General features: G+C 40.6%; 1 protein-coding gene across 1 annotated transcript; it reads left to right on the forward strand.

Moving 5' to 3' along the window:
* The first annotated feature begins 3,647 nt into the window (after positions 1–3,647).
* Positions 3,648–19,148, forward strand: FAM177A1 (family with sequence similarity 177 member A1). Its single transcript, XM_032189273.1, has 5 exons — positions 3,648–3,790; positions 7,723–7,899; positions 15,313–15,379; positions 17,166–17,263; positions 18,117–19,148. The coding sequence occupies exons 1-5, from the start codon at positions 3,704–3,706 to the stop codon at positions 18,327–18,329; spliced, it is 642 nt and encodes a 213-aa protein (XP_032045164.1). The 5' UTR covers positions 3,648–3,703; the 3' UTR covers positions 18,330–19,148.
* The last annotated feature ends 334 nt before the right edge of the window (positions 19,149–19,482 follow it).

Raw genomic sequence — 19,482 nt, forward strand, 5'->3', positions numbered from 1 at the left:
GGAATGGCCTATTTCTTCCAATTCTTCCTAATGAGCCTTTATCCATATGTAATGAGATTTCCTTAACTTGAATCATTTCTAATTATCTATGCCAAACAGTTATAGCAGTAACAACTGCAGTGCAACGTTTAAAATGTAGAGGTGCTGCTGCTCAGATTTTTGAAGGTGTCAGTTCTGTACAAAAATTGTTCTCCAGCAGTCTAATCAGTCTTTTACATTAACACTGTAGGAACTGAAAACATTTATGTAGAAATCTTCAGTATATGTGACAGCTTGAAAGTCTTCTTACTGGACTGCCAATTAAGCAGCTTTTCTGTTATCAAGAGTTTGTAATATATAGTAGATAGAACTCTGTGCTGGTATTGAAGTTAAAATAGCTGTATCTGACAGGACCATATTGCCCCAACTCAACTATTATCTGATCTTAATTTCCTGTCATCTTGTACTACCTCAGTCCACGGTGTTGGTCTGAAATGGGTGGAATCTACAGGTACACTTCAGAAGTGTAAGCCAGATAAACCTTAAAATCTGATAGACAGTTTAGCAAATAGGGTGAGATCTTTCACCCTTATTTTAAGGAAAGGGAGTATGTTATGGATTTATTTAAATATGTTGAGTGCTTGGATTGTAAATAGACACCCATTTCTGTTGCCCAGATGACATAAAAATTAGACACAGTAATCAAAGTATGTCCATCTGTTAGTGGCAGCCATTTGCTTGAAAAGGTGACTGCTAACAGCTGATAGAGAACAACTTATTAGCACAAGAGCATAATTACCCACCTAAAACATAAGGCATGCTGTAACTTAGTTTATAATGTCTATCTTCTGCACTAATAATGGTACATCTATTCTATAGAGAGGGGATGCAGCAAAATCTTTGGGTATGCTTTTTACTATAATAATTATATGCATAAAATGCAGCAATCAGTAAAAGGATTGGTTAAGTTGAATTCTATTATTTTCAGTGAAAATGAAACAAAAGAATGAATACTTGCAATAATAAGAGCTTGTCTAGGAGCTGTCCTCAGCTATACAAGTGGCATGTGTTCATGGAAACTACTGTTTTATAGTATTTTCGGGTTTTGAACAATTAAAATACAATATATGAAACCATGCAGTTGCATTAGAAAGTGGAAAATAAATCCACTTAAATAAAATTAAATGTGTTTTGCAACAGTTGGTAGGGGATAGTGGAGTTCAGCTGAATGATGGAAATCAAACATGAGAAGAATGTGCATATTGAGAGTGAACAGTGAAGCACTGTTTCTGTACAGGCTTAGTTGGACTGTCAAGTTATCAGCAATGAACTTGTCCTATTTTCAATCCATTGTATGCGTTTAGTTTTAGTCTTCAGAATTTCCAAACTACTGCTACTGTACAGGAAGAGAACAAAAGATTTTAACTGATGTCTTAAAAAAACAAACAACAACACAAAGGCAGCCATAGGCTCATGCTAGAGGTGCTTAATTGGAAAGTTCAAATGTATAGAAGGGTATATAAAAACCCTCTCATAGCTTAGCTTTCTTTATGGGAGAACAACGTTTTTAAGGAGTGTGAGGAAATAACTTTGTAGATCCTGCGGAGGACAATGTACAGAAGAAAATCTGAGCTGTTGCCAGAGAAGAGAAGCTATCATATTCTGTACCTTCTTTCAATCTGGGCCTCTAAACTGATGACTTAATTGCATCGAGCCAAGAGAAGCTATGTAAAACAAGGCTAGAAAGTAACAACTCCTCGGACTGTCTTGCGTTATTTAGACTTCTTGTGCTTGTCCACCACAGAACAGTTCTGCCTGGTACATGTGAAACTTGAAAAGTTGAAGCAAGTTTCACTGGGAATAAATAGAAGACTGAAGTTCATCTTTCTATGTCTGTCTTCACGAAACCAGTTGGTGCCGCTTGGACTAATTTGCTGTTTTGTTATCTGGGCACATGGCTCAATCTAGGTCGAGAATTTGAGAGATGATGAAGGGTTTAGGAAATCAGGTAACTGTAGTGCCCGGGGAAGGCCACGAGGAGGAGCCAAGGGACAAAAGAGCAGCGTACAAAATAAGCTCGTCTCGAGATTCTGTTCTAGAAGTGCATCCCTGTTTTAAAATCAGTAATATCCTGCAGTTGCTCTCTTACAGTATATTAAAGTTACAGTATGTTAATAAATTCTGATATGTATGTGGTCATTAGTGCGCCCTGATGTTGAAATAGGTACCTGATGTATGTTTATTGTTTTTGAAAGATGATGGATATAAAACTTTGTAAATCCTGATGATTTTTGCTATTCTGTGTAAGTGGAAAACCTTTACCAGCTGTGGATGTGTTGTTGGCACATGTTTTCTCAGTTTGCTGCCTCTCGATGGAAACTGACTGGGCTAGAACAACAGACAACAGGCCTGATGGACTTTTTCACTCCTTTGCTCCAGACAAGGAAGAGAAGGAACTACCCTGGCAGTTCAAGCATAAATGGCCTTTCATCACAGCTATTGAAAAGGATGCATCTCCTTCACAGAAGCTATTCTTAAGCCTCTGCCTGAGCAGCCCACTAAAAGAAGAAACAGTTTTGAGTCAATACATAGCTATGTGATAGTAGCTGGACAATTAACTCTATTAGCACACAAAAATAGCCATGAAAAGGCACAGGTATGGTTTTGTCAGAACTCTGTGTTATTTTTTTACTGATACTGGTCTTTACCTTTCATCAGGACTTCCATTGTTAACAACTAATGAAGTTGTCTAATTTGCAAATGCAAATTGTTCTGGGAGGTGAAAGTATTACTGCACAGCTGCTACTGTAACCATAGAAGCAAAGGACAGAGAGTTGGTTCATTTAATGATGTTCTAAGAGCTGCTAACATATTTCAATCAGTTCTTAATAAACACAATTCAGATCTAAGGATAAGGGGTATTTACTTGCCCTTATGCTAGTTTGTTTCTTTACAGTTTTAAGTAATACCTCATTATTTCTATATACAAAGCAGATGCTTGGTCCTGTACTGTATAAAGTAGTGCTGTATTCACTGGGTGTTTGTCATCAAACACTGATCACACATCCCATTTGTGAGTCACTTCCATCAGGGGAACTTTTCTGCTTCGTGTAATTGTAAATCGGGTACATTTGTGCTCTGTGAGACCTTCATTTGCCTCACAATCTGCATAATGCTGCGATGTGACTGAAAAATGGTGTAAGAGTCTGTGCCACAGTCCATAACTTTTGGAAGCCACGCGGAGTGGCAGGGTTGAAGGATGGCTCTTGCCATCACGTAGTGTGTTACAGCCGCCGACTCCTACCTTTAAAATATGATTCACTCCTCGGTTCCACAAAAAGGGTGCTTCAAACACTTCCTCCCCCAGCTGCCTTCCCTTCTGGTTGGCCGTGGCCGTGCCTTTCGCCCGGGTCAGCTCCGGCCAGGCGTGAGCGCCTCAGCCCCCGGGGGCCGGGACCCCCTCGCTCCGCGTTTCTGCCTCCGGGACGATGCGAGGCGCCTCACGGCGGGCTCCCTTCCCCTCCCGGCGGGGCCGTGGGGCTCCCCTCGGACCCTAAGGGGCACGGCGGAGCGGGGCGGCCCGGCACCCCCCGTTGTCCTGCCCTCGCTCCGCGCCCCGCCCCGGCGGGCGGTGTGACGGGCGGCGCCGCCCGGCTGCTCGCCTCCCTGGGCTGCCGCGGGCCCACTGCCGCCCTCCCCCGGCGCCTCGGCGGGCGGGAGGGAGATGGAGCAGGGGCTGTCCGCCATCACCCTGTACTGCGCCCCCGCCGCCGGCCCCGCGGCTGCCGCCTGCGCCATGGAGCCCGAGCCGGTGAGGAGCGGGGCCGGGGAGGGCGGCCATTTGCGGGGCGTTGCGAGCCCGGCGGGCAGGAGACGGGAGGAGGAGGAGGAGGAAGGAAGGAAGGAAGGAAGGGAGGGAGGGAGGGAGGAAGGAAGGACGCGTGCCCTTCCAGTGAGCTGTGCTTACAGGCTCGGTGTCCTGCGTTTCACCTGTCACACAACGCCTCGCGCCAACGGGCCCGATAAATATTGCATTAGGACAGGGCTCCGCTGCCGGGCAGGTGCCCGAGGGGGCCTGGCAGGCTCCGTGGGTCCCTGCTGGGCTTTATCCCGATACCTGTGTGCTGTGCCGAGCTCCTCGGGCTCGCCGCGCTCGGGGTTTCTTTCTTACAGTTCCCTTTCCGACTCTTCTATTTTGTCATCTGCTTCCAAAGCACCCTGGCTTTTCAATTTCAGTTGGAGCACGATGGTGGAAAGTCAAGAAATATGCCAAAAAGCAAACCAAACCAAACCAAAAAATAGCTACCCCAGAAATTGATACGAACAAAACCGGTAAGGCAGGCAAGGCAGCAGGGGCAGAAATATTTCTCAATAGGCATTAGCAGCCCTCGAGTAACTGGCACTGTGGGATCGGTAGATGTGTGCAAACCCAGTTCCTCGTCTTTCTGAGGGAGAGCGGCTGCCACCGGCTTTGGCATTTTGGAACAAAAGCTCTTGTACGTGGCACCGGGTTCTGACAGATGAGAAGGTGACAAAGTGAGTGGTCTGCTCTCCATAGTGCTGGTTGCTTTTCTTCGACGAGACTTGAGGTTTTTGCATTGCCTTATGTTAGTTGTATTGAGCCCCAGTAGCTGCAGGTGTCCTGGCACACCTCATGCTTTATTGTAGCTTATTTGTTTGGGCATTTTGATAGTGGACTTAAATTCCATTGTGCTGGATATTGTACCAACAGGGCCACAATGTTCCCTGCACTGTGTGCTTTTGGCCAAAGGGTGAGGCAGGCGAGGAGGTGAAAACATGGTTAATGAGGAACAGCAGCTCTGGATGTGACTTCTGACAGGCGAGGCTTATGGGGGAGTCATAAAGTGAAGAAAAATTCCAAGAGGGCATTTGAAAGGAAAGGGAAGTGCCTTTACAGTGTTCCTGGAGTCTCTTCACAGCCTTAGCTGGTGTGGCAGAAAGCACAAAGGTAACTGGCCCTCGTGTTGACACAAAGCTGACAGCGTAGAAGCCACGGTAAATACTTGTATAGCGTGAGGTTATGTCAGCTGCTGAGCCTTTGAAGACATATATAATATGTTGGAGGGGGATAGGCTTGTGGAAAAAAATGAGATGGCAACCTGAGCAGAGCTGTGTAATGACCTCTTGCACTGGAAAAGAAAGATCACGCTTGGAAAGAAAGATCAAATGTGTAAAGCCTGAAGCAGAAAATAATGTACTGTTTGGCTGCAAAGCGAACCTGGATGATACTTAGGGAATAGATCTGCATTGCTACACTTCTGGGTAGACCCTGTTGGAGAGGTAAATAAAATTTACTGATTCAGAACTTACTGCTTGCAGCTGGGTTGAGTTGGCTTTAAGTGGTGCTGTGTATGTAAAAATTAAAAGGACAAATGCTACTGTGATGACTAAAAGCAGCATCCGGGTTTGTTGGACGTGTAATAACCAAAGCAAGAGCTGACGTGTTTTATTTTATTTAATAATTTAGGACTCTGAACCAGATTACTAAGGGAAACTGGATTCATTGTTCCTTGATGAATCCTTATTGTCTTGAACTGCTGCATTTGTCTGAAACTTTGTACCGGTGCCAGCTGTGCTGAGCTTCTCACTGTAGGTAGTGTAAGTGGAGTGTGGGATGGGTTGAAAAGTGTGCAGTTTCCACAACCAGCGAATTAAAGCCCTCTTTTTAATCTTTAAATATTAACTGCAGTATTTTTCAAAGTTAAAATATATTTGAAGCATTTGAGTTAAATGCATCAAAATCAGCAGAAGACTGTGCCTTTAGAGGAGCTTGTAGGCGAGGGTTTATGCTGCTCACGATTATTAATTACAATAATATTTGTGATGCTGTGTCACAAGAAATAATGCTCCTCAGTACTGTGACTAAACATGAACAATGAAATCACCACACTATGCCAATAAAAGAGTGTGAGATTTTCATCAGAGGCTGATTCTGTGGTGCTTTATGCTCCAAAAAAAACAGAGCTGACTTGCAGTAAGTGGTCTCTGCTTTTCCAGTGGCAGCAAGGGGTGCTCCCTGTACTCAGGCTGTTTCGCTTTTTTCAGCATTCATATTTTTGTAGCTTTGTTGTTCTGCCACTACTGTTTCCAAGACTGAAACTCAGCGGAGAGAATGCACTAGGCCCAGCACAGTCAGCTTTGTGTTCCTGCATGAAAACATAAGGCTGTTTCAGCTGGATTATACTTTGGAAAACTTGTCACTTAATTCTGCTCTGCTCCTCCAGGAAAACACACACAATGTGCCACGGTAGCTAAGAAACACTCCAGGAAGCTGAAATGACTTGCAGTTTTCTGAAGCTGCTGTACAAGGGCTAGGAAGGATGATGAATGTGTGTACTCCCTCTCCACATCGTCGGGCTTGGCACGTGATCTTTATATTCCCTCCCTCTGCTCTGTGGGCATGAGAAAAACCTATTGCCTGGAATGAAGGCAGCAGTTCTGCTCTCCTCTGCCTTCTCCTGCCCCGCTATACCATGCCCCCTGCTTATCCTAGCTAACAGCCTTTCTGTGTTGCAGGGCTAATTTATGTAATGCAGCAGAAGTGTCAGGAAGGGCACTACTGTGCTCATAATGATTAAGGGTTATCTTACAACTGTGTGATAAAAGTAAGTGTTTTTAGTAATAATTTTGATTTGTGATATGTGAGGGCTGCTAGGGCTGCATAGACAAGAAGTCAAAAATTGGCACGTGTCTGTTTTATGCAGCCTTACTTCTGTGTGTGCCTACGCACATTTTCTTCCACAAGTTTCTTATGCCGTGCTTTTAAATTACATGAACTCATGCATTTTTAAAAACCTTCACGGTACATTAAAAATGTGTGGCTAACATTTCCTGTCTTCTGTGTCCTTCTCTGTGTGACAGGTGTGTTTTCAAAACAGTTTTTGCATTTGTTGTAGTAGTATTTAAAAGCTCTACCAAGATGTAGACTCTGTTTTGATAGATACAATACAAAACCTTACTAAAATTCTGTCTGTGGGAGTTATTAGCCTAAAGAATTATTGATTGGCCTTTGAACTAGGAGTGTATTTTTTCTATCGCTTGTGGCTCGAAGACGGCATTGTAGTATTCAGCAGCTCAAAGAACAAAACCGGACATTGTACTTCTCTTTTTCATCTGTCCTTACACACCAAATTAAGTGTCCTGCTTTTTGCATGGTCCCTTGTACTGGTAATGATTGCTGATGAAAGCCCAGAGAGGCAGATTCCTTGAGGCATCTTTCTAAATCTTGAGCCTGGTGGCTTAGTTATTCTTTACTCGGTTTTCTTTCGAACTAGAGCTTTCTGTCTAAACTTGCAAAGAGGTGGCTGTAGTGTCTGAGTTACTTGATTCACTTCAGGAGATGCTAATTCAGAAACCAACAGTACGCTTAAATATTAACACTTATGTGCTCATCAAATTATTTAAAGTGTTCTGCTAAGGAACTCTTACATAACAGCGTTCTGTTGGAACAGACGTTTTATAAAACCACCTTTCTGTGCTGAAATGAAGGCACTTATCTTTGTGTTATTTCTGGTGAATAGATAATTTTGTATGTATCTGCAAACAATGTTTCAGTCCTATCTTTTATCTACAGCCAAGCTCTTGGATATATCCTTTGTATATGGTAAACAATCTAAAATTCTTTAAATACCTCATGAAGTTTTTTAAGGGGGAACTCTTACAGTTTTGCAGCTTATTGCACGGAAGTGTACTTGAGATAATGATTTTTTTTCTTCATTATAGCAACTTGCAAATGGAGATAGAGGCTTTGAGAATGTGGAGCTGGGTGTCATAGGGAAGAAGAAGAAAGTTCCCAGAAGGGTAATTCATTTTGCAAGTGGAGAAACAATGGAAGAATACAGCACAGATGAAGAGGAAGATGAACAAGAGAAGAAAGACCTGTTGCCTCCTGTAGATCCTGTAGGTATTTTGGTTGATAAATTGCTGCTTCTGGTTTATTGTATAATTACCTGCATTTTATCCTTTAATTTTTATGTCACAAATATGATTTTGTGCATTAAAGATTCAGTAAATTCGATTGCCTCTAGGCACTGAGAAATCTCAGAGAAATATTCTGCAAAGTTTTGTCCTGCAGCCCTCCCTCGTTGAAATAGCCCTACTAATTAGAAATGGGTTTAATTTCTTCACAGTTCTAATCTGTCCTCTCCAGAATCTTCCCCTCTGATAATATTTGCTTGATGTCTCTTTTATTCACACGGGCATTTGAAAAAATCAGTTGGGAGGGCATTTTTTCTTATCTTTGTTGGCAGTGGAGAGTTGAGCTTGTAACGTAGTGTTAGCATACCAGCAATTAAAGGAGTATACAAAGGAAAGAAACAGATGATTTGCAGAAGTATAGGAAAACTTCATTGATACATCAAAAACAGGTTTTAAGGGGTCTGCCTAGTCCATGTATGTGAAGTCCATCTGTGTTTTAACCTGTTAAGATTTGCTCAACCTGAATCACATCTCCATGTGTTGGTCCAAATCCAAGGGAAGTTAGGACAGTTAAAGCTGTCTCTAATAGTGCGTTTTATGGCTACTAAAAAGAAAAAAAAAAAAATTCCCTTTTTGACAATGATTTGGTATCTACACTTAGAGGCAAAATGAAGTACATCACCTGTTTTATTCTGTTGGAGTGTCTGACAATGTGTTTTATAGCCTAGAGATTTGCAACCCCAGCAGCAGCGTGCTGGAGGAAGCAGCTCCCTGCCTTCTGGCAGCCAGCCTCGGAGAAGATAGGCATCCATCTCTTCATCTTTCCACACTCCCAGTCTCATGTTTCTTTTATGACCGCCCCACAAACTGGTGTTCCATCTACCTCCTACAATTCTGTCCTCCCTAAACTGGGTCTGCAGTCCTGTTCCCTGCCTGCCTGCGGGACTCCCTTCCTGGCTCTTTCTTGCTTTGCTAGCCTGTACTGAAGTTAGAGGTGGAGCCCCTGAAATTGGCTGGATCCTTCCCTGTGTGCTGAGTACAGTGAAGTGGCTGGGAGTTTCTGCTTTGTGCAGCAGCCAGTCCTGCCTGATTGCACATTGGAGGCAAACGCCTGTTTAGAGTTGCTTGTTCCCACACTTCGATAAGAGTCTTGGCATGCACAGAAACTGGTGCTGCTTCCTACCTCACGTAAGCATTGCTGTCAGAATGACTCATGCACCAGAGTTTGGGAATTGGTGCTTAAGAAAAGTCATGTATGAAACTCACTATTTTCTGTACTACTAGGCTCTGTGTTTATTTATATGTGCATCCTTCCAGGAAAGCTGGGATTTCCTGGGGGGATTGCAGTGGAGTTTGACTTTCTGCTCATTCTTTTCTGAGAAAGCAGTGTGACCACGAGGAGCTTGCTTTGGGAAGGACTGTCAATCAATTCTTTTTTCCCCCCTCTGTAAAATTAATTTACCTTGAAGAAAAAGTAGTAGTTAGAGGACTGAGCTGCAATTAGACTATAGAAAGCTGGGGCTGGGGCTCCTGAGTAAAGCCATTGCATTTAATCTTGGATGGACTTGGCAGTGGCATCTCTTTCTTATTAAGCTGTTCTTGTATACAAGGAAAAGTAACGTTAGTCTGAGAGCAAGTGTTTCAGTGTAGAAAATAAATATACTAAACTTATGAACAATGAATAGATGTTAAGCTACCTTGCTGGGTGGGCTTTTGTTTGTTTGTTTGCATTTTGTCTTTGAGATGCTGTTCAAAGAAGTGCAAGAACTGTGAAACTTACCCAACATTCAGGTATCTTTGGAGTCAGATCTGTTCCCCACTGTGCAGGTTGTGTCAGATACCCATGGATGTGTACAAAGAGATTTGTTTTTTTCCAACTGTAATTAGCAGAGGACCAGATCAGTATAATTTCTCTGTCATTTCCCCTCAGTAGAGCAGCTTCACCATGATGGAAGGCTCAGGGGACTGTATGTGTTGTGAGGCCAGAGGAGTACCCACTGCTGTACAAAATGGGCGCTTAACTAAAAAACCTGCAAATATTCACAAGAGCCAGGAATTCTGTGTGATCATTCTCCTGCTTTCCTAATATGGATTTTATTGTGAATACCTGAAAGTATATTGTATGGCACAGTTAAGATTGCTTTATTCCACTTCTATAGTTTATGAAATATTTAAATTTTATTACAATTTTTAATAAAAGGACCCTCCAAGGCTGAACATGTTATTGTGGAACACAGTATGCCTTATTATGCATTGCTTTTTACCTTGACAGAATAAACTTGATTAGACCAAGGGTTGCCATTAAGTGAAGTTTACCTTATCTGCTGTATGCTTCGTGTATCCCAACTGAGCCAGTGAATTGAAGAAATGTTAGTCCAAGCTGAGCTTTGATGTTTTAGCCAACAGCTGCCTTAAAAATGTTTTTATTGTAGGATTTCTATAAAAGCAATTAAATAGTCAGTTTGCTGGGACCAGCATGTCTAAAACTTGTTATCTCAGTTGGGATACAAAAAAGTATGTTGCAAATAATAGCTGTTTCTGGTCCAATTTATTTTTAGAAAAAGCACTTTAATATTTTGAATAGAAACTTTACATCATGAAAATTCAAAGCTCAGCTGGTATTGGCATACAAACAGGTTCTGAATTGAGTTTAAGAGAAACAAATGTTTTGCCGTGTTGTAAAGAAACTTCTGCAGTAACTACCTGGGTTTAATTATGCTTTAGAGCTAAGCAGATGATGATGATGTCTTTCTTGCTAAGCAAAGTAGCATGTGTGTACTCTGGTAATATGACAACTAAAGAGCTCACTGTGATGGACTGGTGTCACTCGTAACTAAACAAATTCTCATAAAGTACTGAGTCTTAGGCTGTGCTTTGAAACAACGATTCCAGCACTTCTGTAGGTCAGCGTTCAGGTCACTTACATTTTTGGACTGGAACGTCCTTTTGTTCTGGTGTTTTGTTCTTTTTAAGAGTGAATTGAATCCAGAACACAGAGCATGCTTAATAAATTTTGCTCTGGTTGTTGTTTTTAGATGATAGCATTCAGTATTATTCATGTTCTCCTTGGCCTCTTTGGTGCTTGTAAATGCTTTAACTGAATCTTCTATCAAAAAATTTAGATGCTTACACTTTACATGTAAATCTTTTGCTTCTGTCCACCAAAACCTTGCTTTATAACTTTTTGTTTTGTTTTGTTTTAATTAGAACAAGGAATTAAACTTCTGTAACTTGTTCTAGAAGGTAATCTTTCTGTTTATCCCTGGAGTTCCGCTTGCTATGGAGTCTTGGTTGCATGAGTAAGCAGAATGTGGAGTCTAAGCCTTTGCAGAACATCTATAATCAACTATATAATTATTGATTCTAACCGTAGAATTCATCCTGAGCACATTTCTGTGACAGAGCTCCAAAACAGATGTAATTTTGTTAACTTTCAGTGCTTGGAAAGACTGAAACACGTTCTTACAGGAAGATGATTGTGATATCCTGTAGTTAAAAGGAGCTTAACTTCATACAGCAAAGAAAGCATTGTTTTTATGCTATTGAGGACTCTTAAACTCTAATTTCATTTTAAAAGTTCTGGAACGAGGGAGAAAAATAGTGACTTAATAATAGCTGTTCATAATATCATAGAAGCTTTTTTGATGAAGAAGGGGTATGTGTTCTTGAATCTTGTTTTCGCTGGCTCGTAAGTTGCCACAGTTCTACCTGGTGTGTACACTGAAGGACCTGTTACAGCAATGACCAGTCATTAATTTAACTCATTTAAAATGAGTCTTGACATAGAAAACAATGAAAAAAATACCTATTTGGTGGTATTTAACTCTCAACAACATAGTTTGTTTTTTCTTTAAATGGGAAATGATTCTTTACCTCCTTTTGCCATTTTCTCTGCCAACAAAAAAAACAAACAAACAAAAACAAACAAACAAAAAAACGTATCTTGGGAAAGTTCAAATGTTACCAGGGACTGAAATCTGGCAAAAGTAAGTATAGATGTGGATTGTTTGTATGGTACACACTCTGCTGAGCTTCTGAGCACATCTATTCCCTTCAGCAGCCCCATACTAGGAAACAGTATCATATTGTTACTGAATCATAGCCCTTTGGTTTTATCAATGGTTGAATTTGTTACATGATTCCTACTTAAAATGCATTACACCAACACCTTCTGGAGGTAGATTTGGACAGGTCCTATTATGGCTGAGTGTCAGGTTAGAATTGTACATTGATGTTTTGTACTTTAAAAGCTGAGTGTAGCAAGCATTATGTTTTCTGTTTTAAACAGCCAAATGAAGTCATGATAGCAGAACAGTATAGGTAAGCATTGCAGAAACATACTCTTAAGAGTAGAATGATGCTAGGAGAAATACTATTGCCTCCTAATACTGTGTCCTGTATTCCATTCAAGAAGCACGGTACTACTGTGTCCTTGTTTTAATTGAAGCCATTCCTCTGGCTGAAGGATATTGATGCACAGCATCAGGGCATGTGGTTCTTATCAACCATTAAAAAGACCTGACTTTGGTGCCATTTTCCAGAGTCATTCAATGCATTAAAGCTACATCACAGAGGATTAGTTTGCACTGAGCTTTTGCATAACACTTCACATCACCCATAACATTCCACAAGGTTCTTGTTCTCTCCAGTACCTCTTCTCGCCTCATATTTGCCATTCTTGCTTAGGTCTCTTGAGGTGCTACCCAAACTTACCTTGAGGGGGGGAAAGAAAAAAAAAAAAAAAAAAGAGGAGGGTTATTTCTCCCAGATGTGTTCCCCTGTTTCTGCTTGTTCTCAGTGGTTTACTCTACAAAACATTTAATTTTTACTGCTTAATTTTCATAAAGTATCTTCTCTTGGTTTTATGTTGCCTTTTGAGATACTTGATAGAAGGCTCCTTTTTTAAATTATTGGGACCAGCAAAGCAACACTGGATATCACAGAATCACGGAAAGACAGGAGTGAAGAAGTGTCTGGTTGGGCTAGAGACCTTTGTTGTCAGAAAGCAGAGGTTTCTACAAAGTTGAACTTAGAAGTACTTCTAACATACCAAACTGTTCTTTAATTGTAGTGGGAAAATAGAGGAAATAGAAAGCATCTCTGTGCCTGCAGAGTCTCAAATTTTATGTTTGTGGTACTACAATAGTACGTTAGAATATTCTGTGTCTGATTTACTTCTGTCACGTTGAAGCTCAGCTTCTCTTTTTATCCTTAAATGTTAAGGGGACTCTTGTAGCTTCTTGCGTACTGCTGCACAGCAGGCCTTTGTTTGTCCTGTGCACTGTGTGAATGCTTTTTAACCTTGTCACCTTGTTATGAAGGATTGTACAGAGGCTTGTCAATGCCATTATTTGCACCTGTGGCAACAAGCTTTTCCAGCACTTTTCTTGACTTCTTCAACTGAACAAACTGAGAAATGATTGTCGTTAGCCCGTCTGCCAGCTGAGTACGTAATCAACAAGCGGGAGGTGCTTTTGTGTAAGCAGGATAGCAGCTGGTTTTGCTTACACTTTTACCTTGGCAGGATATTTTCCATACCCACTGCCAAAAATATCTAGCATCTGGCTTTTTTCTGCCTGCCCAGCTTGAGTTTCTGGCTTGACAGATTGTACGCAGTGATGAGATTTCCCCTGAGCTTTCTCTTCTCAAGGCTAAACAGCCCCAGCTCCCTTATCCTTCCCTCATGTGGGAGATGCTCCAGTCCCTTTATCATTGTAGCAGTGGTGCATCCCATCAGGGCTCATGAATTCACATATGTCCAGTTTGCTTGAGTATTCTGTAAGCTGATCCTCCTCCATACTTTTCCTTATGCTACACCTTCCCTCAGTCCTCTAGTTTTCTGAAGGCCGGTCTTACTAGTAAACACTGAGGTGAAGATGGCTTTCACTACCTCAGCCTTTTCTACATCCTGCATCACCAGAGCCCTTGCCCCATTCAGCAGTGGGCCCACATCTTCCTTTTGCTACTGAACTTACAGCAGCCCTTCTTATTGCTCTTTAAATCCAGGTGCACTTTGGCTTTCCTAATCGTGTCCCTGCATGCTCAGGCTGCTTTATATTCTTCTACATCATCTGTCCCTGCTTCCAGCTTTGTATAGTCCCTTTCTGTGACTCAGTTTGGACAGGAGCTCCTCATTCATCCACACAGGCCTGCTGGCATTTCTGCCTGACTTCCTACTTTTTGGGATGGATTGCTCGTGAGCCTGAAGGAGATGATCTTGGAATATCAACCAGTGTTCATAGGCCCCTCTTCCCTCCAGGGCCTTTTCCCCTGGAACTTTTCCAAGCAGGTCCCTGAAGAGGTCAGTCTGCCCTCCTGAAGCCCAGGGTTGTGATTTGTTTTTCCCTCTGCTCCTTCCTCTCAGGATCCCGAACTCCACCACCTCAGTCACTGCAGCTGACGCTGCCTCGAACATTCACAGCCCCAGTGAGTTCTTCCTCATTTGTATGAGTATGAGGTGCAGTAGAGCACCTCTCCTCATTGGCTTCTCTGTCACTCGTGTCAAGAAGGTATCAGTTCTCTCAAGGTACCTGCTACGGTGTTCCTCCAGCAGGTATCAGGGGGGTTGAAGTCCCCATGAGATGCAGGGCCTGCAAATGGGAGGCTGCTTCTAGCTGTCTGTAGAAGGCCTCACCCATGTGTTCTTCCTGGTCAGGTGCCCTGTAGCAGACACACTCGGATGGCACCCATAATCAGTTCTTTAATCCTTACCTGGAAGCTCTCAGCTGGCTTCTTATCCTTGAAAGCTTCGTTGCCTACGTGCAAATGCTTGAGGTGACAGCTGAAGCCCTGGTTTGTTAATTTGGTGATCCCTTCCCTTCACATTATCTTAGGCCCTTTGCTAATCAGCCCTGTCCACTGCTCCCTCACAGAGCCACTGGTGACTCTCTCCCTCCCTCACTGTTCCTAGCTTTGTTCTTCAGGTACAATTCCAAATGATAATTCATATCTGTGTTTAAATATATGGAAGCAGCTTGTTATGACCACTTTGAAGTGTTGTTTTGCTTGTTTATTTTTTAAAATGTCTCTCATAGTTCTCCCGTTACTACAATCAGGGAATACTTGGTTAACCCACTTCTCTCTTTGGTCTGACAGAATGCAGACCTTTATAATTTTAGGAGTTACCTTGGGATTGAGCTGGATGCTTGCTGTTTCCCAAGTTTGGGAGTAGGAAACAAAAAACAGTGAAATGAGTGTTCCCAGATATAACAGCTTTCTATCTTATGGTGATACTTCATGCATGTCTTGCCTAGACTTACTTGAAAGCAAAAATACTGTGGTAGCTGGCAAACAGGCAATGTCACAGATCTTTCTTCTCTGTCTGAGCTTTCATGTGTGTTATTATGTACCATGAGCTTACGGCTACACATACTAATACTAGTTTTGTTGTTACAGACAACGCTCACGTGGGGACCCTACTTATGGTTTCATATGCTGAGAGTTGCCACTTCAACGCTATCAGGTATTGCTTTAGTTAATTCTTACATAAACCCGTGAAGGGATATTGAGTCACTCTGACGGGCTGTAAATCATCTTTGTGATCTACCGGTCAATTTTTCAAAAATATGATTGTGGTTTTGTTGTGTGTTTTTGTGTTTTGTTTTTTTTTTTTTCTGTGCAGACATAATCTCTTGTCTTTAGCACTAATTTTATTTATTAATTTATTTTCAAGCAACAACTGTTGAATGAAGAATGAACAGAAAAATCCCTTTGCTGAACACTTTTTAATTTTTCTCTTTTTCTCCATACGGGGTGATGGCGATGTTGGCAAGGGATTTATTTCAGCATCTCTTATATAACCCTTTTGAGTGATTTTATCTGAAAAGAATGCTGTTTGGCCTAACTAAATTGAGTTTTTATGAAGACTTAAACTGGAAAGTATCTTAAAACACACTTAGTCTTGTGCTTTACAACAGTTGCAAAATAAACAAAAATAGGGCTATTTTACAAGTCTTAAACCCACTACACAAAATTTTCATTGACCTGTGGACCTCATAAAATTTTGTTAAGTTTTTAGACAGCTTGTCATAATCTGTGTTCCTCACAAATTGTAAAGTAACTGTATTGTATACTGACAACTATATGTGGGATTTCCATGATTGTACAGCTACAATTTAAACTATTGACAGTCTACCCTATTGATTTTTATTGTTTTTAGAAGCACCTTAATGTACAGTGTAATCCTATTCATTGCATACCTTTTCCTTATACCCAGTGGTAGATATTGCTTTCCTTTTTTCAGAAGTTTTTATGAATTTGAAGATTGCTACATATTTGCATCTCACTTCAGTGTCATTGAACTTTGTCATTTGAACTGGTCTTTTGCAAGGGCTCTGTCTGTAAGGATGCTCGCAAAATGACTGAATCCTCACAGAGCCATTCAGTTTCTGACTTCTGTTTTCACTGAAGATGACTAACTTATTCACATCCTCAAGGATGTGAATTTTTAATGTGAAGTGCAGTATATTTGATTTCTTGCTTGCTTTTACTCAAGGATCAGTGCTTTAGCCATCATCGTGGTAGAGAGACTGACTGACCTAAACCCACCTTATTCCATCCTTCTGATTGCACTACCTGTTTTAGCAAAGGAGAACTGCATGTAGCCTCTAGCTTGAAAACTGAGACAGCTGACACCTAAAAATTTAATTAATCCATCAGTATGCTACACAGAGCATTGTTAAAACTGATACTGGCTTAAAGTATACATCTATCAATAAATAACTTCAGTCGCTTGGTATCATTAGACTGAATTGTCAGTCCAGTTGGTAGCCATGTATTTTTAACTAACCTTAATTTTCAGTTAAAGTTGAAGTAAAAGCTTATACTATAACTGATGACCTAGCAGAACAAACCTGGATGCAAAGCTAAAACTGGTAGAATGCAAACAATACCATCATCAAGGCTTTTGTTGTGTTTGTTGTTGTTGTTGTTTTGTTTTGTTTTTTTGGGTCCATTCTCTGTCTTAAGGAACAATTATTAGTATATAGACCCGTAGTATATAGACCTGCGTGGTATCAGGATTTGGACTTGATGATCCTTATGGGTCCCTACCAACTTGGGACATTCTATGATTCTATATTTAGCTAATAAAAACTATGTATAAGTAGATTAGCATAGCAGATTTTATTTTTGTCTTTTGAGTGAAGTAGAACTATGGAAAACCATTCAGGAGAGATGACACCTTTAAAAGCAGAACTGTGTTCAAGAACTTTCTTCTTGATACTAACCATTTGTAAATCTATTTTCAGTGTGTGATTTCCTTGGGGAAAAGATTGCATCTGTTTTGGGGATAAGCACACCAAAATACCAATATGCCATTGATGAGTATTACAGAATGAAGAAAGAGGTATGTGTGTGAAATAGGGTTCTTACATTTTTTTTTTCTCCCTACTTATCTTCCCTGGCATTTTCAAAAATAAAATTTGTATTCATGCATTACTTACTAAAATGAAGTTAAATTTTAGAACCTCTCTTTCAGTTTTCCTTCAGTTTTCTTTTGATGCTTGATTTATGCTTGTTTATCCATTAATATTTTCTCAGCAGCTTATCTGTTGGGTCCTGAGCACTGCTCTACTTGCTTCTCTTCTACAAGGCATTTTAAAGTCCAGGCTGGGAGAAAGCTGGAAGGAGCAGTTCCTAAAGAGGCAGCTGCCTCACATTACTCACTTAAAGTGAGTGTACTTTGGAACTCTGAAACTTGTCCCATTTCATGTGATAGGAAGTGCCAAGGGTAAATTGAACATTATGTTACCATTTGTTCTGAACCGTAACTTAAAATGAACGATAGCCAGTGCTTTATGCAAAAATAAAAAAATACAAAAATTAGTAAATCTCATTTGGAAGAAATGTGAAACGTTTAAAGCTTTGATACTTTTTAATAGCTTTTAATTATTAAGGGTTGAAAATGCTTTATAGGTGGACCTATCACTGCTACTTTTGATTAAAAACTGCTTATCTAGATGTCTTTTTTTTTCTGTGTTTATGTAACACACTTTAATCCATCACTTTGGGCTATTTCTAGAATTCCCATTATAGAGGAGAAAAAACAACAAAACACCCAATCTTGTGATAAACTAGTGACTATTCTGTAGCAGAACAAATATTCTTTTCTTTTAATAGAACTGGTATGTTGTTACAGAACGTAAGTGGTGTTTATTTCAAGTAAACAGTAACTTATGAATCTGGTTACATATTTTCAGGAGGAAGAGGAGGAACAAGAAAACAAATTATCAGAAGAAGCAGAAAGACAGCATCAGGAGCAGCAGAACAAGGCACAAGCTGAAGCTCCTGTCCAGACAGACCAGCCTGAATCAACAACATGTACTTCATTTGTGAATTTAAACTTTGAAAATGAGGGAGATAGCCACTCTGTTGTGGAAAATAAACAAGATGTAGTTACTGTCCCTACCTAAGTATAAAGCTCTGTATAATGTAGGAAATAGGAAGTGTCAGGTGTCACGATCTGGCTAGAAGGAGGAAAAATAGGATTATACTTATTCAGTGTAATACAACTTACAGCATTCTTATTGATCAGGAGAGAGCTAGGTGATGTCTCTTCAGCCTGTCTGCCTAATAAAGGCTGAGGCATTCTGCCAAATTGGCACTTCAGTGAAAATGAAAATTGCACTACAAACATTTGGTCTAAAATTGAATTTCTGTGTAAAGCAAGTAAAAATGTCTTTCCTTTAAATTGCTGTCTGGCACAGTGGATTGCAGATGCAGTGCTGTTCCTCCTTGTGAACACCAATTTCTGATCTGCACGTTGTTTGCAACTTGGCTCTCTATGAATAGATTGATAGGAATCAATGTCCTGTAACTCACAAGTCATTATAATCGCTTCTGAATTTCCCTATTTATTGTCACTATTGTGTGCATGTATCTTTTTCTGTTACTAACACAAGAGAGGTTAGATTTAATGTTAATTAGATTTAAGGGCCTAATGGAACACTTTCCTTTTCTTTTTTTTTAACTCTAAAGGAGGCTGTAAACACCCTTAAGTATTTATGAACTAGTACGAGCACTTTTGGGGGCTAATAGTGCTCAGCTGTGCTATGTAGTGCTGTAGCAAAGTACAGAACTAGCATCTGTGTAAGATGCTGTCACTCCAAATCCAAGAATTAACAGATTCTTTACCTGCTCTGAATTGGGCTGGGACGTAAACTGAAGTCTTGCTGAATTATAGCAATTACTGGACATCGCGTATGGTACTAGTTTGTAACTACAAAAACTTTCTTAACATAAATTACTTGAGTCAGTGTACTTGATTAAATAAACAACCTGTTTAAGGTTAATGTTTATTTATGAATAAGGAGTGGGCCACTGTAGGTATCTATTCCCCTCTAGTGCAGAATATATATGTAACTGGAGATTAGAAAACCAGGCTTATGACTTGTTTAAACATGAAAAGCATTTGTTTCAATATTGAAATAATATTCATTTTTGTTTAAGTGAAATGCAGGTGGCTCCAGTTCATAACCAGCCCCAAATACCATTCACTTAAAAGAATTTTAGTGCAGTGACCACGATCCTGCTTCTACCCTGTTCAAGGTGAATGGTTTGCTTTGG

Source organism: Aythya fuligula, chromosome 5 (genome assembly GCF_009819795.1).
Source record: "Aythya fuligula isolate bAytFul2 chromosome 5, bAytFul2.pri, whole genome shotgun sequence".
Lineage (NCBI taxonomy): Eukaryota > Metazoa > Chordata > Aves > Anseriformes > Anatidae > Aythya > Aythya fuligula.

Coding starts and splice junctions, on each gene's coding strand:
- FAM177A1 (XM_032189273.1), top strand. CDS start 3,704: ATGGAGCAGGGGCTGTCCGCCATCACCCTGTACTGCGCCCCCGCCGCC. Junction 3,791..7,722: donor GCGCCATGGAGCCCGAGCCG/GTGAGGAGCGGG, acceptor TCTTCATTATAG/CAACTTGCAAATGGAGATAG. Junction 7,900..15,312: donor TGTTGCCTCCTGTAGATCCT/GTAGGTATTTTG, acceptor TTGTTGTTACAG/ACAACGCTCACGTGGGGACC.